A 23,456-nucleotide genomic window follows, 5' to 3' on the forward strand; every position below is an offset into this window, starting at 1 on the left:
TAATTTAAAACAAAAAAGTAAAATTTAAATGGGTCTACTATAGAATTCCTAGAAATCCAACTTGAAAAATTATGTTAAAAATGGAAAATAAAAAGTGAAATAAATTTAATTGAGAGTTATCCTTCGTCTGTCCCATTTTATGTGAGACTTTTTATTTCTCGAGAATCAAATAGTTTAAGTTTAACCATAAATTTGCGTATGATATCTTCATTTTTTTAAAAATTTTTGGAGAAATTAGATAAATAGTAATCTTAGCTTCTAAGAAATGTGACATCATCATTTACATATCCAACTTTTATATATATAAAAGAGTTAAAAAAGAAAAAATAAGTGATTTAAGAAAATTATATAAATAACATTAATGATGAGATGAAGATTAAGAAAAAACGTCAAATAAATTAGTAGTATTGATGATGATAAAAGTTAAATAAATCATTTTTTCTATTATTTAAATTTTTAACATAAAATTTCCAATGTTTTAAAATTAAAAATAAATGTTAAAAATTAAAAAAAAAATGGAGGCAATAATTATTTTATTAAAGAAAAATATGTGTAGAAAAAGTAGAAGTAGATGAAGCCAAATGAGTAATAATAATAATTCTAATAAGGACTAATGAGTAATAATAATAATTCTAATAAGCACTAATGAGTAATAATAATAATTGCAATGTTAGTCCTTGGTGTTAGTCCTTCTATTAATGTAAAATTGTTTTTGCACATTGTACAACTAATTAATGCAGTGAATAGTTAATGTACAAAATTGTATGCATGTTGTACAAGAGTATTAATGCAATGTTGGTCCTTTCCAACTCTCACTTCTAAATAAGAGTAATATTTTTGTTTCCTANTAGTTAATGTACAAAATTGTATGCATGTTGTACAAGAGTATTAATGCAATGTTGGTCCTTTCCAACTCTCACTTCTAAATAAGAGTAAAATAATAATATTTTTGTTTCCTATTCGGTGTCGGGTACTCATATTGAAACCCGATTAAATTTGGATTCATGCTGAAAAATTTCATATTGGGCAGTAAAGCGCGACTCCGTACCCAAAGGGGCTCGAATCCGAGAACTCTTGATTAAGGATGAAAGAGTACTTACAACTCCATCACAATCTTTGTTGGTCTATTTTCTCTATTAATTACTAGGTGTTTTATCATAAATTTTAAATATCAAAACATATAACATTATATTTAGTTATATTCTTTTGTAAAAAAGAGAGAAATAGACATTTTATTTTCTATCAAACTCGTAATTCATATAATATTATTCAAATTTAATGTAAAAAACTAGTTTTAAACTTTGAAAATATGTCAATATTAGTCACATGAGATGTTGAATATGGTTTACACAAGGCTATTAGTTATTAGAGAGGTTATTATTACATCACATGTAGCAAAACGTTTCCCTATTGACTCTATTTAATGGTTAGCTTGAATAAACGGAATCTTGTTTGTAATTAAATGTAGATGTAAAAAATTGAAATAAATAAAAAATAAAAATGGTCAATGAAGGCAAAAATACAAGAGTTATTGTAGGCATGGACTTTCTCTTTACCTTTGTGCTTGTCTTTACTTGGAGTGGAATACTATGAAAACTTATTTAAAAGTTATTAAATCAATTTTATCAAAATTAGAAAATTATAAGTTTTGTGCATCTAATTTTTTTATTTTATTAAGTTAATTTGATTTACATTTCGGATGATTTTAATCACTAAATGAACAGAACTTATTTTTACTTGTCATTTTAATTAAGAATAAATAGTTCAACATATTGATTATTTTTTAAAAATCAAAATATAATTGTTAATTTTCAATAATTGAGGGACTAAATGTGTTAATTATCTCTTTTTTTTTCCCTTAAAAACAACAAACTTTGACCAGGTAAATTAAATAGTAGGATTTTTTTTAAAACAAAAACAATAAAAAAAAGACATAAACTGATCAACAAAAGCGGAACACAAAAAAAACAGACGACTACTTTTTCCAGCTTTGTGCCATTTCTTTTGCCTCTTTTTCACCACCTTTCACCTTCTCGCCGGAAAACGCCGTACGCGGTGGCTATTTTCACCGGCCGGAGTCGGAAGAGATTCCGATTATTCGAATGCTCAAAGGCTTTTTGTCTTCTAATTCACCGGCTCATTTTTTTCCCGGCGGCGGGAAATTTGTTTAATTTTAACGGTGATGATGGAGACAAATTCTCTTCTACAACGGTATCGTAACGATCGTCGGAATCTTCTAGAGTTTCTTTTATCATGTGGATTAATTAAAGAAATTCGAACTCCTTCTGGTCCAACTTTATCCCTATCTAACATCAATCTCGATGTTATTAGTGCTGATTATGTTCTTGAATGTGTACAATCTGGTAAGTTTTTCTTCATTTTGAAAGGTATTTAACAATGAATCTTAAATATATTTCATTAGGAATGTTTAAATTAGTATTCTTGTATAGGTTTTAGTATTGATTTCTTAGCTTTATTGAAGAAGAACTACACGAAGGTACTAAAAATCCAAATTTTTTCCTATACTTAAAAAAAATTAATTTTGAAGTTTTTGAATGAAAATGATAATGGGTGTTGGTCAATGAAGTGGTTGAGGTCTCATGTTTGAATACCAGGGGAGATAGAGGTACGTGTTGCTGGTGGGAGGTGAAAGGTATCCGGTGGAATTAATTAAGGTGCATGAAAACTGGCCTGGACACTACCGTCACTTAAAAAAAAAGAAAAATTGTTTGTGCTATTTTCCTTTTTAGTCCGTTGGGAAAGAATATCTCTTTCCTTTTCTGTGAACTCTTTAATTGTAAAAAGCATGCTGGTGCATTACCTATCTATCTTTAGTCTTAATTACTTTCTTAAAACTCTGTGTCAAGTCAAAATCAGACAAACAAAGCTGAAATAGAGGGAGTAGCTAAGGGGGAGTGGTAATTTAACTTGTACTGCAATGTTTTTTGTATGGTTTTCTGTGTTATTTCTTTATGGAATGGTGTTGCTGCAAGTTCTCTGTTGTTTGTATACATTCAAAGGCTGAAGCTTTTGGTTTCATTGTCATTGTTTTGTATGATTAGGTGGGGTGCTGGATGTTTCTTTAGCAGCTAAGAAGTATCACGATGAACGTCGACATCCAAAAACAGTAAGGAATTTACCTTTAATAATATTAATAAAAAATTCTTTGTTGTCTTCAATTGATCACAGTTATAGTGGAGCGAGGAAGTTATAATCCACTAGTGTTCATATCCATGGACGAAATTATGTTGTGTGATTTTCCTTTATTTTGTAGAGGGAAGTAAACCAAAGTATTTGCAATAGTAACTGTTGCTTGTTTTGTTATTACAAAGCTTTTAAATTTCGAGCATGAAATTACCTAGTAGAAGTTGAAAAGTTCATCCTGCATCAATATCGGAGATGCAACTACCTCCTGCTTTAGAAATTTGAATTATGCATCTAAGAAAGAACAAGAATTTGATTAACTTCATGTTCTATATACTGCCAATTTATATATTTTGGATTTTTTTTGTTTTCCTTTGTTCTTTTTCCATTTAGTATACCTGTCACTTTAGGCAAATTTATGGAGACCAGATCTGTAAGCTTATTTTGACTTGTGAGTGAACCACATTCATCTTTGAAAATTGAAGTTAGCCATGCAACAATGATCAAATTATTGCACACCAACTGCAATACTCCTTCTTAGCCTAAGTTTGCATGACCAACCTTCTTTTCTTTTCATTTGTTGGATTTTGATAGAAATCGTGTATTAGGATATGACCCTAAGCGGAATATATTGAAACTTGATCTAGTAATAGTGTTACTTTTCCATTTATTTTTATTTTTACTTTTTTAATCTTTTCCAGATTGAATGCCCAAGTAACCTAACTTTAAGAAACTTCCCCTGACTCTGATATGTGTTCTATGTGTTAATTCTAGATGTATAATAATATATTTCATCTGTCTTTGAATCTTTTAAATTGAAGAATGAATCATTGTTTGCGAAAGAAACTGCAGAATGATTTGCCTCATCTCATGGAGGAGCTGCATTTTGATATTCTTGTAATGGTCTCTGCAGATGCAGTTGCACACAGGCGATGCGTATTTTCTTATTACAGATCCAGAATCAGCTGGCTCCCACCCTCAGCGTGTGCCACCTTCTATTATGAAGAATCACTCCAATAATAATGGATCATGCCATTCCGATTTGACAGATTTCTCTCCTTACGGTGATGATTATGTGGTTAACAGTAAAACCGCAGGAACTTCAGGGTCATTTACCATTAAGCAAGCTGATCTTCCATCAATAGGAATACCTGCACTGAAAACAGGTAGTGTATGCTTATTATCATGATACGAAAAAGAAGAATGACATATGAAACTGTTTAGGTCCTGTAGCGTGTGGAAGAGTTATTGGTCTGTATCTTGTCTTTATATGTTCACCTTTGGAGTAAACTGATACAAAGTTTTAGGTCTCCTGAAGGACTACTGGATGATGATTTGCGTGAATCTGCCTATGAAGTATTCCTTGCTTGCATGGTCTGCTCTGGGTAAAACTTCTTAACTATGATTCTCACCATGTATTTGTAGTTGAGCGTCAATTTATGATTATTTGAAGGAACTAATGAAAATGCACTAATTACATAATTTGCGTTCTGGTGGTCATTCATTTTCTCTCACTTCTTAGCACTACATTCTCTTTCACTCTTTTAAAACTTAAAATTCTTACATTTAGGCTTGAGGTTCGCTTGGCTGAGTGTAAAAAGAAAGAGAAGAGTCCTAGATTTCTTTCTGGGTTGAAGAGAAGAGAGAAAAGACATTCACGGTCCCTATCTGGGTCCGTGCCTTTTGATAGAAATGCGGAGCTCATTGAAACTTTCAGGACACAAATGCAGGCAAGATATCATTGTCTTTGTTCTTAAATTTTACTTTTGCTGCTGACATACCTTTGCAATTTGAAGCCAGTTAAATACTCTTTTTTTGGGTGATTCTTTCAGTGAGAATTTTCTAACACACCCAAAAAAACGGAAAGTGAAAAATATACAGGATTCTTAGCTATAAATGATATAGTTGCATGAAAGTTGGTGCATCCCTTGGTGCTCTTGAAGAAGTAATTTTTTTTGGAAGGATGACCCAGAAGATGCTGACCTGTCTGAGAAATAAGTGGCCAGGATGACATATTTGTTCTTTACCTAATTGCTTATTATGCATTGCATGCATGTGTGAAGAACTGTAAACAAAATGCCAATTGCATTTAATAGAGCAATCTTGCAGTTTGTTCAACCAATATGTGCCATTGCTTTTGTCCCCAACTATTATAGACCAGTTTTACTAATCTCCATAACTGTATATGAATATAAATATAAATATGCTAGAGGGATGGCTTGCTTCATTTTTAAGAGACGTCAATAATTCCTGAAGTCAAGTAGTTTAGCTTTTTCTCCTCTTAGAACTGAAATCAAGTGATTTGACTGCGGGTGTCTCGGGGAAAATGAGGTCTTTGCTAGTCTGCATTGATGAGTTTGAGGTAATGAGATGGGATGGTGGTATTAACCTGTTAATCAAAGTTTAATTAACGAGATCTAGGCATGGTGATCACCATTGAAATCAAGTCCAGAAAATCTATAAATTCTCAAAAGGCTGTAATTAATCTAAATTAGGAATGACAATTTTCATCCAACTCACGAATATCCATATCTGCATTTCTTTCGGAAAGAACAATGGCTGAGGAGAGAAGTATGATTGAAATTTTGTCCCTTCTAAATTGATCTAGAATGGATTATAATATTACATCTTAGACAAAAAATTTAAAAAAGCTTGAAATGAGAAAATTTCCTCAGATGGTTGAAAAGATGTCACATTGTTTTGAGATGATAATTTTTTTTTTTTGATTAGTTCAGACTTTAAACAATAATTAGTACTCCCTCCGTCCCAATTTATGTGTAGGTGTATGATTGTGTACAAAGTTAAAGAATGAAAGAAAGACTTTTGATTGTTACCTTTATAAAAAAAAAGACTTTTGAAACTCGTGCTCTAAAATAAGCCGTCAATATTTTTGTGTTCATAAATCATCTCATTAAGAGTAAAATGAGAAGTTTAAAGTTAAATTGTTACATAATATAGAAAGTGTCATTCTTTTTGGGGCTGGCTAAAAGGAAAGAGTGTCACATAAATTGAAGTGGAGGGAATATTATTTTTAGTTGTTTGAGTCTTGGAGAGCAAAAGTTAAGCATTTTGAGATAAGTCAACATTTAGGAAAGATATAATTAAAAAGTACGTCAATCAATATCAGACCGCTGAAATATCGCTTTTACTTTTATTTATGTAGTCTTTGTAGCAAGTATGGAATTTTCATGCTGCAGCGCGGCATGGAATTGATTTGAAAAATAATAGTGGAAGGAGAAAGCAAGGCATTAAATCTTGCTTCCAGCCACAGATAAACTTGTAGTACCTGCCGTGTGTGGGGACTATGGGTTGAAGAGTAGATGATTTTCAGTAGTGGGTGGGTAGGGCACAGAGAATTTTAAAAAGCAATCATATTAAAAGGTCACAAATTAAGCTTTAGACCAACAACGGGGAGAGTACTGAATCTGATGGGTGATAGCTTAAATCTATCCTATATTTGTGCAAATAGACTTATCTACCTTTTGGAATCTCTTTTGTCAACGCCCTCCAGTTAAATCTTTCCTATGAGGTAATTCACCTCACTACACCTATTTGTAAGTTAGTCTAAATAGCCTTATATGTGAAGTTTCATTTGATTGATTGACTATACACTTTTCCTCCCTTTATTTTTGCACTGTTTGCTGTCTACTATGTCTTTAACTTCTTGCTCCACTAAATTGTTTCATGACTAACATATACTATTCACTAGATCTCAGAAACAATGGATGCTCTCACTCGGCGAAAGTTGGTGCGTTTAGCTTCTGAGAAATCATTTGGACAAATCGATGTTCCTCAAATCACACTAGGGCTTTTGAATGGCACAACAAAGACTGAATTTCTGAATGAGAAGTCATATATCCAATGGAAGAACAGACAAGTAATAGCCACTTTTGGCTTTTGTTTCATTACATGTTTCTTCCACTTAAAAGTTTCCTTTTTTAGAAGATTTGGAGTGTCATGTTTTAGCTTCAGTGGAAGTCGTCTTTCTATATTCTTTTTACCCACATTTGGTTTGATTTGGGTCCATAATGTGTTGGTTATCGGATTGACATGTTCCATTATGCTACAAATTGGAGTTGTGGTGGTAATTCTTAATTGAATATACTTTCAAGCTAAAGGAGTAACTCAATGGTTAATCTGATAATATATGAACATCAATAAAGCAAGGATCTGAAAAAATGATTACTTTTAGCATGATGGATCATACCAAATTTGATTCTTCTTTAGAATACTACAAGGCAGAGACGAATCTAGGATTTAAGCTTTTTGGGTTCAACCTTTAAGGTTCTTAGTATTGAACCCTGTAGATTATATTTTTGAAGTTATGGGTTCATATCTACTATTTGTTTCATTTTTAGTGAAACTTTACACAAATTTATGCTCCACTCCGTAAGTACTGGGTTCAATTTGAACCCATTAATGATAAACTGCATCTGCCCCTGCCACAAGGTACGTATTGCATGTGACTGATCTCTTAATGTGGCCTGGTCATTGCAATCTTCAAATCACAAGTTTTTTTGAAATAATTTAGGTGAAACTTGTCTTTTTGATCGAAATATTGCCGAGACAAACAAGTACATTTTGTTTGGGTGAAACTCAAAAATAAAAGAAAAAATGTCTGAACAAAATCATATTAATAAGCTGAACAAACAGTGGTTGTTGGGGATGCATCTGTTTTATACAGAACTTAAATCTGAAGTGAGTATTCCTAGGATTCATAAATCTGATTACTGAGATATTTGTTGCTTATAATCCAGTTGGACTTGCTCTTGGGGTGTGAGTTAGGCCCAAGACCTAATTTAACATGGTATCAGAGTAGGGTCCATCTCACCCAATGTTGGGGACCAAAAAAACAAAAAAATTGCCCATGCACATAGCATCTGGGCATGAGGTGGGTCAAAAATTCCTCAAAATTGCCCACACACCAGATTCTAAGCACTGGGCGTGAGGTGGGGTGTTAAAGTAAAAAGTCCCACATTGGTGGTTAATGAGATGGGTGGACTCCTTATAAGGCTTGGGCAATCCTCCTCCCTTTGAGCTAGCTTTTGGGGTGTGAGTTAGGCCCAAGACCTAATTTAACAAATATAAATAACTCTCTCTACCTCTTGGTTATTCTAACTTCTAGATGATTCTCTTGTAGGCTAATATTCTTGAAGAACTTTTATCTTCTGAGCAATCTGTTGGAGTTTTTCTTGCAAAAATTAGGAATTTTCAGGTATGTCTGTCTGCAGTTCACCTTCCTATCGCTTATCAAATCTGTTCTTCAGTTGCAGATTGAGAAGATATTTGATTCTTATGTAGGAATGGGACATTAAGATGTCTCCCTCCAAATGCAGAGAGGTGCTCTATTCCATTAGAAGTATTGCTTCGACATTGTCATCTATGCCTGGAAATTGTGGCATACAAGGCGAGACATATTACTGGAGTGCTGGTTATCCGTTTAACATGAGGCTGTATGAGAAGCTACTCCTTGGTGTATTTGACATTCTGGAAGATGGCAAGCTCATAGAGGTTTACGTTATATCTTTTAACCTTTTGTGTTGGTTATTCTGAATGTAGTGTACTTAATGCTCTCGTCATCAGGAAGCTGATGAAATCCTAAAGCTCATCAAATCAACATGGCCTTTGTTGGGAATTACCCAGAAGTTACATGATGTATTATATGGATGGGTGCTTTTTCAGCAGGTAACTGAGCTTAACCATGTTATTGAAGCAACCTTCTACCATCTCCGTCCTCTCCCTCTCTCCCAGTTTTTGATGCTTTTGTTAGACACAGAATATATGAGCGTATGCCGTACCTAGGAAATGAAGTTATTATTTCCTTCCGCATAACTCATGGGCCCAGACATACTGATTTCTATTAATGCATAATTTTAGCGTAGATTCTCCAATTGCATCTACTGTTTGCACAAAATAGAACACCTAGAGTTGTACCCATGTTGCCACTCACTTTGAAGTCTGCTTGTTATGTTAAAAAGTTAACTGTGAAAGATGGAGATTTATATGCTTTACTGAAATGTGAAGTAAGTTGGCTACTTGTGTGTTTAATCTTCCTTCAATAACTTTTTTTTTCCTGTTCCCCTGTTTGTGATGCAGTAGGATTCAGGTTCTCAAATTATTACATGTGTATCTTTTTTTTATGGCTTGTACCTTGCTGCTTGGGTGCCCCACCTTTCATATGATTATTTTTTCTTGGGAGTAAATGGATTGTGAGGAACAACAGATTGGTGAATCTTTATAGCTGGATCAACTATTCCCCTGTAAATGATGTGATTTCCCTTGTAGACTTCATTAGCTCCCTCTCATTAGCTTAACAACTTTGAGTTTTTGCTATAGGTTTTAACTCCCAGATCTCAATTTGTTTTTTTGCAATTGTGGAGTTTTCACCTATTTTCTTTTTTAATAGCTTGCATCTCCTTGATGCCTTTTAATACAACCTCTTCATAGAAAAAATGATTTTTTTTTGACAATCTGACCCAGGTTCTGATTGAAAAGTAACGATTTATATCATGATAGGGACTGTTTTAATTCTCTTCTGTTTTTTCTTTTCAAATTATAACTTGCCATCTACCATCTGACTTGAAGTTGCTAAGCTATACATCTTATTGATGCCTCAGGGAAGTTTAGAGACTATAACACATAAGAGCTTTCATGATAGACTAAAGAAATTTCGCCAGATGTGCAGTTGAGGATTACTTATTCTGGCATTGTTGCACCTGTTTTGTCCCTGTTTTATAAAATAACTGACTTTTTAAAAAATTTCTTTAACGATGATTACAAGTTAACCAGTTGCCGTTGTTGAATATTGAGAGAAAGTGTTTCTAGGGGATTTATATATTTTTAAAAAGAAAAGAAGAAGAAGAGAGATAGAGATAGGTCTGAGAGAAGCTCTCCTTCAAGCTTCTACTTTTTCTTCTAGGAACTGGTCCGAGCATTAAAACATATATTTGTCCACATTAATGAGGAGAGGGAACACGTATCAAAAAACCTGCTGGAACTGAGCTTGTCTTAAAGCCGCGAATCAACCAAGTCAATAATAAGGAGCCTACTTTGGCTATATGATACATGCTTCTTCATTTAAAATTGTATTCTTGCTAATTTTCTTGCACTTTTAATTTCGTCTTCTCAAAAAATCTGAATATTAGCCTTCTTATTTTGCACAGTTAAATCTAGCATTGCTCCTCACTTTGTGATAATTCAGTTGCTTGCAGTTTGCTAACAAGGAGTTACAATTTCTGTGCTTTGGTGGATATTTTGATGCATTTAGCATTAAATAGTGCAAGATTAATTTCCTTGTAAAGTAATTGCTATTATTCGAGACTTCATAAAATTTCTGATGTAGTTTCTTCTTAATTGAAGTTTGTTGGGACAGAGGAGGCAATGCTTTTGGAGTATGCAGTTCGTAAAATGCGGAATATTCCGTCATCTGAAGATGTCGTACAGAATGAAAAGAAGTATTTGGAGAGTCTAGTTTGTGTAAATCACTGCAGTGGCTCTGAGATTAGGCTAAATTTGGTGCAGTCTATCATTTGGTCAATTGGTTTATGGTGTGACAATAAGTTGCAGGATTACCATTGGCATTTTTTGCAGGTTGTTTTCTGTGCTTGTATATTCTTCTTATCTTCTTTCTCCGTTGTGATGTATGACTTGTTAATGGTGGTCTAACATGCAAAATTCTGTATCTGATGATAATTTTCTCCCTTTGTCAGAAGCCTTCTCTTTTCAAGGGGGTGTTATCCATGGCATTGGCAGCAGGAAATCAGAAGTTCGATGTGTCTGGAAACATGGAGGTATTTGGGACAAATTTATCTCTATTAAGTGCCTTTTCTGGTGGATGAAATAAGTTAACCATGGAAAAAATTTTGCTGGGCAACTAAATGCTAATAGTCACTTGCTCTTTTTGGGGAACCTCTTTGCCTGTTGGTCTCTCTCGCTTTCTGCCAGTCCCCCCCTCTAGATGTTTCCGTAAAGAAGCTGCCCAATGTGCCCGCGGCATATATGAGAAAGCTAGAAGCTTATACGATAGCAGAAAAGGGAAAAACAAAATCTAGAAAAAGCATGAAGCCAGTATATGTATGGTTCTCCAGCACTAGTTCTCAAAGTGTATAACTGAAAAGACATGGCTTGACATCCTTTTAATTGGAATCTGTAATGTGGTTATTTGTGTACTTGGACATTTAAGTTGGACAAGAATCTAAAATTGCAATACGTCCAAAACAAGCTACTTTAGGAGGGGGTATTGTTTTTTATATCGACTTCCAAGGTCATATTCTTCTCCCTGCATCATTTTTGTTTTGGAAGCAATTTATAGCAAGTCTTCATTGAAAAACATTCATGCTTGATACCTTGCCAGAAAAAGCTGTCCTCCTTATCTTCATCAAAAAACACTGCGCTCAATTTTTTTGGGTAAGCAGCTCATCTTTCCAATCTTCCAACTATTTGAAATTTCTTCCGAAAAGAAGATTCCATTTCTTCAGAGAAGCAGCTTATTACAGAAAGTGTTGTTGATGACTAGATTGTATAAATCTGGGAAAATGGCCCTTGAGGCAGTATTTCCAACCATTTATTCAGCCAAAGTTTAATCTTTTTTCCATTCCCAATCTTCAGGCTTGTACGTGAGTTAAATAGTTAAATTCATCCCAGCAATTTCTAATTTGCCTCTGTATGGCTATTCCATAGGGAGCTTTTTCCAGTTTAATGCCCCAGGGAGATTCCATCCTATATTTTACGGTCACAACTTTTTTCCAAAGTTCTTCACTTCTTCCTTTCCATCACTAAACCTCCAATGTAATTTGAAACCATCAAATCAACTCATACACTATGTGGAATTGGCAAAGTGCACCCAGATTTTAGAACCTACCAGCAATGCTTACCTGTTAGTCTGATTATTTAACAAACAGAAAATAATATGGCTCAACTTATAAATGTCTATAAGTAGGATGGAAAAATATTAACAAAACTGACTTAGAGTAGTGTTGCCAAAGGCGCGCTTAAGACCTAAAGCAGGGATCAAAATGTGTTGAGTGCTTCGCCTCGCTTAATGTGCACTTCAATGTCGTCATCAAGGTTCTAAGGCATACTTTTCCTTTCTAATGAACTTCTTATGGAACGGCAACACCAAACAATTGGTATTTGCTTTATCATTTTTTTTTTCGAATCATTTTGTTCATATATTTGTCATTCTTGCTTACAATTATTAGTCTTGGACTAAACATATTTATTTGTATTTTTTCTCCCTTTGCACCTTTTTTCAATAAAGCCCACATTTTATTTGCACTTTGCACTTAAAGCTCCAACAAACCTTAGAGCTTTATTGCGCTTTTTGCTTTTGACAACACTTTACTAAAACTCACTGAGTGGGAAGGACAAAATCACCTACCTTTTTTGCTTGATCACCAGCCACACAAATGACAACCAAAGAAATAAAGATAAAAAATACTTAAAAACATTAAATAAGTCCTCAAAAATTGTACAGCGTAAAAAAGAGTGCTATTTTTGTCATCAGTATCCTGCATCACTGCCATTTGTTGCTACGGTGCAGAATCCTCTGTCTCCGGCATTTGCTGGCCCTTGAGTAAATACAGTATCTTCTGATCCTGTTCAAGCATATTAACACCATTGAGGGAACCATAATTCAGTATTTTGTTGATCAGGCGTACGTAGGAGATTCCTTTTCTGTGAACTGTTTATTTTTTAAGCAGGGTCAGAAAGGAGTTTCTTAGACTCCTTGGGCATGTCTTCTTATCTTGGATTAAAACTTTGGTTTACAGAAGTTTAGTTGTGAAAGAATGCATTAAGCTTTTATTTCTTTTGCGACTCCTTTTGATGCTCTCACGAACAAATTGGACTTAAATTCTTTAATGTTTCCTTAGAATGGTTAATATGTCTTTCTTCACATTGTTGCAGCTGACGCTCAATGCTTCAAATGAGATCATTGATAGCAAAGTCAGAATGTATGTTGAGAGGTCTGCCGAAGCCGCTTGCAAGAGGGTATGGTATCTAATGGCTCTGCAAATGCAGTATAGGAATGCCTGATTTTGAAACGTTTGACATATTAGCTTGATCTCAGGTTACTGATGCAATAAATGCTGGATCTAAAGTAGATAAGAAACATCCTTTGGCTTTACTTGCAAGTGAATTGAAGTCAATTGCTGAGAGACAGCTGACTGTGTACCATCCAGTCCTGAGGCATTGGTGTGCTGAAGCTGGAGTAGTTTCAGCTTCGATGTTGCACAGATTTTATGGTGAAAGACTGGTCAGTTTGCAGTGATAGATATTAATATCCAGCACCTTCTTGCACCTTTTGGTTGTTCCTTTGAGTTAAATTTTCTTTTGCTGCTGTGTAGGAGCCATTTCTCAAGAATATATCTTGCCTTTCCGAAGATGTGAAGCAGGTGCTTGCTGCAGCTATTCTGTTGGAGAATTATCTAATTGAACTCCATTCATCAGAACAAGTAAAAAAGGGGGTGCATTCTCCATTGATGTTTGATTTTGAGCGTGAGGTAAATTTACACTGGAAAGCTATCATATTGCGAAATTGTGTAATGAGCTTATTCCTTTTCTGAAGCTTTCCTGGCTATGGATGCCACACATTAATTTTTTTTGTTTTTATGCTTACCTTAAAGTAGATGGGGTTTCTTTTTCCTACTCTTTCCTGAAAATTCCTTCAAAATGAAATGGAAAATACGTTTAATTTATTTCTCCTACTTGCTTGAGTTTTTTTTTCAGTCCATAACATTTGTAGAAAGTAGTATGTAGTGTTGCAAAAGATGCGTCGAGAATCTAGGCATGCAGGCTATGCATTTTGCCTTGCTCAAGAGGCCAGACACCTAGGCACTAAAACTTGCGCCTTGGTGGCTATGTGGTATGTCACTAGAAAATAAATTTAGTTGGCAAAGTGATATATCAACTGCGAAGGAAATGTTATGGATGAGTATGTTAGTGGTTAGTCACCTAATCTTAATTAACAATGTTAAATTTTACCTTTGTATCTGAAGTAAAAAAACTACAAAATGGTTCTGAACTTGATTGATACCGGTTTTACAAAATATTTCAGTTCCCTTAACTATATAATTTTGCTGTTGTTTGTAGTTATTCTGCATTACATAGTTATTTTTTAATTTTTGCTTCATCCTACTTCATTAAAGCTTGCGCTTTTACTGGAATTTTTTGCCTAAATTGAAGCACTCACTTCCTTAGAAAAACTTGGCGCTTTTCTTTGTGTTCAACTATACTCCCATGTTCTGCTTATCTAGCATGAGTTACAGCAGAACTTGAATTTTCTGCTATCCTACATGAAATGGTTAAATGGATGAAAAGAGACGAACTAATGTTCACAGTGAACATGTTTAAGAGCATGTATGGTATTGATAAACAATTATATTTCTCCAGCTGTGTTGCAAGTAGATTCCATTTTAAATATTTTTCACTTTATGAAACTCTAATAAGAGGTATTCTGTTGCTTTCATTTTCTTGGTTGCAAGATTGGAGAAATCGCAAGGCCAATTATTCTTGATTGGGTGATTGCTCAGCATGCGAGGATACTTGAATGGACTGGACGTGCTGCTGATCTCGAGGTTATCTTTTAAAAGCTTCTATTTGGTTGTGACATATGCAATTGTGAAATTCCTAATGCTAAAAGCATATGAAGTCATGATAATGGTGTTTGCTTCCTGCCTTTGGTCAGAATAATCAAGTTGCTGGTTAAACTGTACATTGGTTTTTCTTTCTTTATCCTAGGTCCTATTAGCGCTTAAACTGAACATAGGTGTATCTTTCATCTGAACTTATGTTTAGTCATTGTGCTCATATCTCTCTCCTTTAGATATTGCTGCTATCTTCTGGGTGGAAATAGCAGTTACAATTGTTGTTTTTGACAATTTGTTTCTTCCTAGAAAATCTGGGATGTTATTTGAACTTTAAAATAGTCTTGTCTTAATCACAGGACTGGGAACCCCTATCACATCAGCAAAAACAAGCAGCTTCAGCTGTAGAAGTATTTAGAATCATAGAGGAGGTATGACCCTCAATTAGTGATGTTTTCCTTTTCTTTTGATAAATTTTGACTTTTTAACTTCTAGATATTATGTGGTGAAGCTACTGTTGGGTGTTTGCATATGCTCTTGGTGCTTCTATGTTTGAAATATTCCTTGGATGCTTCATAAAAAAATATACTTTTTTCTGCTAAACTTGACTTATACTAATGATGTGTGTCATTTCCAGAAATGCTATATATCTGGTTTTTGACCTATGCCGCTATTTGGTCCTTAGTCCCTAGGTCATATGCCGTTCTTTTTTTTTTTTGAAACGGAGGTCATATACCGTTCTGTTGGATATATATAATTGTTTGTCAATATACTGAATTATGTGTAGTATCAGCCATCCCTCACTAGCCTTCTCCACACTTTGCCCAACACTTGGGCCCTAGCCGAGCCCAACACATTTCTTTTCCCAGATCACAGGCCTCCTTATCACAATTCTAGACCCACTTTCTTATTCCTGATTCAATAGCATTAGCAACCCTTCTCGGCTTCTCCTGCATCTAGACTCTGTGTTAAGAAAACTCCCTCCGTAAGGTTAGTCGAAACACTCTCACATCATCAAATCCACTTGCTATTTTTCTATCATTCCATTTCCTACAATAAATCATTTCTGAATCAGTTAAGAGTCCACAGAAGGTAAAGAAAACTAAGGTAAATAAAAGAGTAGTTGCTATATATTAATCCTTTTACTTGAATTAATCTTAACTTTTGATCCTTGTTTTAGTGCTCTTTATAGTTGATTAATATATGGTCATCCAGAAAGAGAGCTGAGTGGAAGAGAAGCTGGGAGGAGAAATTCTTATTTATATTATCTTTTGACAGGTACAAAAAAATTTCTGACCAGGGGAGAAATTGTTGAGGAGGGCTAGATGTCTCTTAGAAAGAGTTACCTTAAACAAGTCCTTTAGTCCCACTGAAGATTGGTGGAGGGAGTTTCATGAAAGGCCTATTGCATTTCACCACTTGATGTGTAGTATCTGCAATAATACTAGACAGTAGAAGACTTTTCAGTGAATATATTTCATGGAGTAGACAGCAAGAAGAATAACGCATGCGCATATTGTAGACTTATATTCTTTCGGCTAGTTGGAATTAAATTCTTTCACTATTTTTATCTTCTAAAACCAATAATGAACTTACATTACAAAACGAAACATCAGATAAATTAAGCCCATTCAAAACGATTTTTGTGCTAGTTAAGTTGTTTTTATATATTTTAATTACTCTAAGCTAAGTATATGGATGCATGCTAGCCCGTAAAACTTCATGTATCTCTATCTTCAAGAGATTACTAGGTCTCTGTATTTGCAGAGCCTGTATATGTTTTTGCCTATGCTTGTACTTGACGTTCTCCTTTTTTTTTTTTAAGTCATTTTAGGTAGATCCTGTTTCTTGGTTGATATACCATTTGTTTGTTTATTTATTTTCTCTGGATTTGATCTCCGCGTTGATTTGCAGACTGTTGATCAATTTTTTGAGCTGAGGCTTCCAGTAGATATCACGCACTTGCAGGCTTTACTTTCCATAATCTTTCACACGTTGGATGCCTACTTGCAGAAAGTGGTTAACCAGTTAGGTAGCGTGATTCTAGAAATCCAAAGTCTTTGTATATCTTTGTCCTTTTCTGCTTCAAGTTATAACCATTCTTGTGTACTGTGTGAGGACAACACATGTCTAGATAGAGTCTCTTTTTTTGTGCTTCCAAAATTGTTTTAGAAAGTTGGTACTGTTTCTGTGGATGATCGAAATTTTTTGGGGTCTTCAACAATAATAGCATGTGGCAGATATGTGAATGTTGGTGGTCATCTGATTGGTATACGTGGTTGAATTTATAACTGACCTGAACATAGTTGATTCTCTAGTCTTCACATGTATACAATCCTTTTAAATCCTTTATGGGAAGTCTCTCTTTTGGTTTTGCAGGAACTTGTGTTATGTCCCCAAATATATTGTCATTGCTTTTATCTTCTCTTAGAAATACTGGGTTTGAATTTTCTTCCTGTTACATAAGGATATTGCAATTTAATGATTTCTAGACAGACATGTTTAGAGAAGATTGGTTAGGTAATTTCTACGTTAGATGGATTGAGATTGGCCAGTAAGGAACATCCTTTGTCTTGTTATGCACAGCAAGAGATACTACACTTCTAAGAACCAGAGCTTACAAGCACTTGCAAAGAAAAAAACTTGTTTTGCTAATATATCTTCTGATCAGCACATTAGCATATTATTTTCCACAGTTCTTATCGATATCAATTGCAAATTGTTGAATGGTGCAGTTGACAAGCATAATCTTTATCCTCCTGCTCCTCCCTTGACTCGTTATAAGGATACAGCATTTCCAAGCGCCAAGAAAAAATTGGTTGAATATGTGGTTCTTGATAATGCGGTGAATAAGAAGTTGGACGCCTTGACAACGTCCAAACTTTGTGTCAGAATGAATACCCTTCAAGTGAGTGCAAGCTTCTTTCCATTTGATGGCTTTCTACCTTTCAGTTAGTTTAGTGACGATGATAATTAATGTTGCTATATTCATTTTTATTTTGTCATGCATCAGATGTTCATAATTTGCTTTTAGAGCGTCGCACATTGGTTGAGAATGTGTGCTTTTGTCTTATAGTCTTGGGAAACCCTCAGCTCAAGAGCTGACTTTTGAGGTTGAGTTGGACCCATATATATTTTTGTTACATTGTATTATCTAGATCCATTCCTATCATCCAATGTTTGGACCTTATGTTATGGGAAAGTGAGCGGGTAGCCAGTTTCCACTCTGCTATTTAAGCTATATCTAGTTTTTCTCAAATTAGTTAACTTGTAGCCAGTGTAGGTGAACTTCAGACAAAAGCACTCCTCCTTCTCCTCCCTCTCCTCCCTTGTCTTTTTAATCATCTTCTTCTCCAGTTTGTTGAACAGTCTCTGTATCAAACGATTCAAGAAAAAGAGAAAACAATACTGAACTTTGGACGTAAAACTAGTCTCAATTCAACCAAAAACATGTACAGACAAACATGCCAATGTGCCAGGTTAAAGTGACAGAGGATATTAGCTTATAGATCTTTCCATTATGAAGTATTTATCTTTTGTTCATTTTGATAGTGCTCCTCTCACGAATCTGAGGGCACTGCCAAGCCAAATTTCAGATATAAACGTCTGAAATTTGGGATTAACAAGCTAAACTTCAAACAAAAATGTCTGAAATTTGCTTGCACAAGCAATATGCCAAACTTCAGACAGTTTGTACATGTGAGAAAGGAGTTGTCGTAGATTTTGTTTGTACGTACAAATTAGAAAATGATTCTTTCTTTTTCAAATGTGACTTTTAATTTGATTGTTACATAAAGCGAAATTCAGTTTTATCTGTTTGATCGACTTGCTATTCACCTCTTGGACTGTCCCTTCCAGTCCCTTGCACCTTAAAAAGGAAAAGACAATCTAAACTTGATTTCTGATGTCTGGGGAAACTTTTATTTTTCTTGATTAAAGAATATCTCTTTTTGTGGAGTTGTTTTTCCTTCCCATGTTGTCATTGATTCCCTAGTTTGAGTACTTACCTTTTCTCTTTTAACTTGAAGACCCATTTCTCCAAATTTACTTGAGATATCATGTTCCCAGCTTCTTTTCCTTGCATTAGGTTGGTTCATTGTAACTCTATTTAGTCACAGAAACTACAATTTTTCTGATGACAGTGATACCTTCTTCTTGCAGTATATGCAGAAAAAAATTTCCTCCCTTGAGGATGGTATTAGGGAGTCATGGTCAGCTGTTAGAGTTTTTAAAGATCAGACATGCCGTAAGTTCTGCTTCTTTACTTTTACAAAGTATAGTTTACTATTATTTGAAGATAGTCCTATTCTCTCAGCCATATTCTTTGGAGACGTTGTAGTTAGTTGCTTATTATATTATTGGAAGATATCTTATATCGAGTCATTTGAAAATTAACCATGAAGATTAACAAGAAAGTTACCCCAACGTTTCAGGGGCTCCATAGAAACGCTGAGGTTAAGAGGTTTATTCTGTCAGATATTTTCTCTGCTCGCAAGGAAATACGAATTTCAGTTTTAAACTTGATAAAGTTATTACCATATTAGATGAGTTAAGGAATTATCTGAAGATTATCTACCTTTGACTAGTTATTTACTGATGTCCATTCTTGATACCTTCACAGTTGATGAGGATTCTCATTGGACTTCAAATGGGATTTTGGAAATGTGTAGTGAGTCAGTTGATGAGCTTTTTGTTGCCACCTTTGACTGCATCCGTGATAACGCTGCTGATGCCATCAAGAGAACTTGCGAGTTGGTGGGTAAGATAACTATCCTTGTTTTATTTAGTGGTGGTCGAATTACACTTAATATATAGTGTAGAACAGCATATTGGCATCTCTCAGTTAATATGATGATGTAAGTCCTAGTTTGGTTGTTGTTCAAAGAATCCTAATTGGATATTGTTATTTTGTAACAGAAGTTATCCTTTCTTAGCATTTGATTTCTGTTTCGGAGGATGCTGATTATATATTGTTGAGTAAACATTGTTGTATTATTTAGCCCCCAAAAAAGGTAATATAAAGGTTCTTTTATCACCTGACAGTCAGTGAAAGTGTACTTGCTTGCTTCTATTTTGATCTGGAATCTAGGGAAATCTCTTCCTTCTGGGGACCATCAGAGACATGCTCCATAGGACCTTTCAGTTGAAACATGGGTTGAAGTTGTGGCACAAACTTATCTTGGTTTTATTGACAAATGACTTTGGCCTACAAGTGAGCCCTATGAAGTATTCATGCTGGCCTTCATCAAATTTTACTATGAATCTTTGAAAATTAGGAAAAAGATTGCCCGGGCCTAACAAAGGTGTCTAATATTTAGGAATCTCCCCGGGCATAAAGTGTCTAGCCAAAGCTAATGTAGGTAGCAAGATATTGAGAACATCCCAAGTCGGGTATTACCCCTAAAATTAAGTCAAACGGTGTTGAAATTTTGAATGTGTGCATTCAACTTGAACAATCAATAGAACTGGCCTCTCTCATTGTTTACTTAATTTGCTAGATAGACGTTCTTGGTATCCTCTTAAAGCGCTTTAATGTCTTTCCCCAACTTTCTTTTATCATATTAATAAATGCTGTGCGACTTTTGAGCAATTATTCATTCTTGGATTTGATGGTAGTATACAATTTGCTTTCTGAGTTTTGAAGGCAAAAAATGCTTCTTTTGTCTCTTTTACAAAGTTTTATCCTAAGCTATTCTTATGTGATTTGTAGGAGCTAGAGTTGTGTTTTGGGACATGAGAGAACCATTCATATTTAATTTATATCACGGTGATGTTGAAGGTGCACGACTGGAAACTATACTTCCACAGTTTGATAGAGTAAGACATTCAATATTTCACCCTACAGTCTACTCCCTAGTCCCCCCTCCATATCCCTAAATAAAGGAAAGAAACGATAAAGGGATTTGCATATTCTCTTTCAATGCCTGGTCTACAACTCGGACCATTTCCAGGATTACTGTATTCACAGCCTTTTTTGTTTTCTAGGTCCTCAATAATGTTTGTGCTCTGATTGATGACACCCTCAGAGACATTGTAGTGAAAAGTATTTTTAAGGCATCACTGGTAGAATCTCAAAATCTCATTCTCATGCATTTTTCTATTATGATTCCAATTGTCCAGTTCTGACTCTCTGATTTCACTGGATAGGAAGGTTATGCTTGGGTGTTACTAGATGGAGGTCCGTCGCGTGCATTTTCTGATTTTGATGTTGTCATGATGGAAGATGACCTCAATATATTAAAAGTAAGTTCCTCTTCTAACTTTCTTATTACTTGTGGTTATTGTGCTTATTAAAGCAGCAGTCGAATTTGGTGTTCTCAAGCAGTAGTTATTTTAAACGGAACTGACCAGCACAATTACCCCTCAAAGTCCTTATAATTTCACCTGCATAGAACACTTCCCCTGGTGTAGTGTTCCAATTATATCTTTTTCCTATTCAAAATGGTACTGTGAATTAAAATTGAAGTTACCTACGGGAAACAAACTTCCTTTGCCTCTGGCTACCTTCTTTTAAGAAGGATGTCTTATAAGTTCTGTAATCTTCTAAAGGCAAGAAGTCACACTGAGATTCCCAGAGTAGCTGTTAGTACGAATAAGAGAAACGCGGTTATAGCTCAGTTTCAAATATAGCCATTTCTGTACATCAAATGTACTCTACAGATTGAGGAATACATAGAGTTGCTGGCAATTTCAGTTCTTGACCGTCGCCAGCAAAGTATAGAAAAGGTGTATATTCTAGGTAGTGTCTTGTTTCAAATTATAGATTCTTTTTACGTGTGATTTCTTCTGAAAATTTCACATTGACCTTGAGTTTTTACACAGAAGTTTCATTATTTGGTTTTGACGAAAGATTCAATAGCGTATTATGCACCTCGGTTAAACTTTCCTTTTTTGTAATGATGTCATCATCTGTTTGAGTTAGCTTAAAGTTTACTCAGGAATGTCTTCTACTTGTCAGGAATATCATATATCCAATCAATTCTTTTGAAAAATTGTACACAATCCTCTGATATGTTTTGTAGATATTCTTAGTTAGGTCATTCAAGTTTCTACTAGGACAAGGATTTCTGTAACTATGTAGATTCGTAATAAGTTGCCTTTTCTCTGAGCTAATGATCCTTGTCTCTCGTTGTCTTATTTACTTTAGTTCCATAATTGTTATTTTTAGTAACCAAAAGCCTGCATTGACGAACCTCATCTCTAATTTTGGCCGACAAGGTGGTGTATTAGCATGATCATTGGGCCCTAGGCCTTTGATCTAGTGGTAAGAGCATAAAGCATGATGTGCGGGTTAGTCACAGTTCATATTTTGAACATGGACCTGCCAAAGCCTGGTATTTCACGAAAAAGGTGCGGGTCGATTATCCATAGAGTTTTGAACCATGCGCTATTGTCCCTTGGGATTTCTTGGTTATAAAAAATATTAGGCTGATCATTGAAATTTAATATTCTAGACAATTCTTTTCGTGTAGGCTGGCTTAATTTGTATTGACCTTATGCTTTCATTTCCTAATTATTTTAATTCCTTGGTTTCCAATACTAAATAAATAATTTATCTTGTATTCTCAAAATAGAAGTTCAAATTTCACACTTTCCCGAAACGAAGGTAAAATTTTTAACCAGATCTCAAAGAGTCCTGACCACACCGAATGTATCCAATGGTGATGTAACTCAGCTAGTTGATATTTGCCTATATGGATCTTTTGCTTCCAGTATGCTCGGATTTTAGACATCTGTATTAGTTACAAGAGATATTCAGCGACTTTTTGAGAAACAACAATTATGTTTCTTTCACTTTCTAGGACTTGTTTGTTGCTGACGGAGAAGGGCTTCCCCGATCACTAGTTGAAGAAGAAGCAAGATTCGCTCATCAAATCCTCAGTTTATTTTCCCTCCGGGTTAGTTAAGAACTAATTAAAGCTTTTGGCCTGTTTATGTGTGTGTATAATGCATGCTGTGGGACCTATTTAATTCTTTGGTTTTCAAAGCAGGCTGAATCTGTGATCCAATTGTTGATGACTTCTAGTGAACACAGTTCAGGACTTGAAGCACATAAATATGGCGACAGACATCTGGGAGATGCACACACCTTGATACGCATTTTATGTCACAAGAAGGAGAGAGAAGCTTCAAAATTCTTGAAGCAGTATTACCACCTCCCACCATCGTCAGGTGCCCTTTTGAATCCTTTAAGTTTGTTATGGTTTTCCAAAAGGCTGATATGATGACTTTTAGTGATCACATGCTTTGCTGGGAATATTGACACATATTTGGATGGATGGTCAAGTATATATTTCACCTTCTGAAATCCAATTTTTTTTGGAGTGCAGTGTACAACGGGGCTGCAGTGGAGGATTCCTCTATGAAGTCACCACTTATGGCAGATCTCATTAAAAGGAGTGCTTCGTTTCGTTGGTCTGACAAAAGCAGTAGCAGTTTCAGAACTTTAAAGAAGAAAATCCAAGACGCAACATCCGATTTTAGGCAAGTGGGATGGTGATGATGACCGCGGCTTCCTAATAGCATCGCCTATTGAAGGTACTCGTTAAAGTTGCATATATGCAAATTGCATTCAAATGAAGACTGAGAGAGTACTCCATTTTGGGAGTATTATTCTCAGAAAATTTTGTCATGTTTGCTTCTAACTTTGAAGATGTAGATCAATGTTGTAAACTCTGGGGCTCAACTATAAAAGTAAAAGAAACATTCCCAGATTATATTATATCT

The 23,456-nt window shown here is 34.9% G+C and overlaps 1 protein-coding gene across 2 annotated transcripts; it reads left to right on the forward strand.

Moving 5' to 3' along the window:
* Positions 1 to 1,945: 1,945 nt before the first annotated feature.
* LOC125841230 (protein unc-13 homolog) lies at positions 1,946 to 23,456 on the forward strand. Of its 2 annotated transcripts, XM_049520311.1 has the most exons (26): positions 1,946 to 2,363; positions 3,063 to 3,127; positions 4,058 to 4,310; positions 4,463 to 4,529; positions 4,715 to 4,874; positions 6,854 to 7,021; positions 8,285 to 8,359; positions 8,446 to 8,655; positions 8,728 to 8,829; positions 10,504 to 10,734; positions 10,854 to 10,934; positions 13,051 to 13,134; positions 13,214 to 13,399; positions 13,491 to 13,646; positions 14,628 to 14,720; positions 15,089 to 15,160; positions 16,644 to 16,761; positions 17,465 to 17,637; positions 18,891 to 18,975; positions 19,351 to 19,488; positions 20,440 to 20,546; positions 20,715 to 20,792; positions 20,877 to 20,972; positions 22,532 to 22,627; positions 22,721 to 22,901; positions 23,060 to 23,456. In XM_049520311.1, exons 1-26 carry the CDS (start codon positions 2,183 to 2,185, stop codon positions 23,227 to 23,229), a joined length of 3,426 nt encoding a protein of 1,141 aa, XP_049376268.1. In that variant the 5' UTR covers positions 1,946 to 2,182; the 3' UTR covers positions 23,230 to 23,456. The 2 variants fall into 2 exon arrangements, 1 of the variants encoding a protein (XP_049376268.1); XR_007443786.1 differs by lacking the exon at positions 23,060 to 23,456 and having other exon boundaries at positions 20,881 to 20,972.

This window comes from Solanum stenotomum, chromosome 10 (assembly GCF_019186545.1).
Source record: "Solanum stenotomum isolate F172 chromosome 10, ASM1918654v1, whole genome shotgun sequence".
Lineage (NCBI taxonomy): Eukaryota > Viridiplantae > Streptophyta > Magnoliopsida > Solanales > Solanaceae > Solanum > Solanum stenotomum.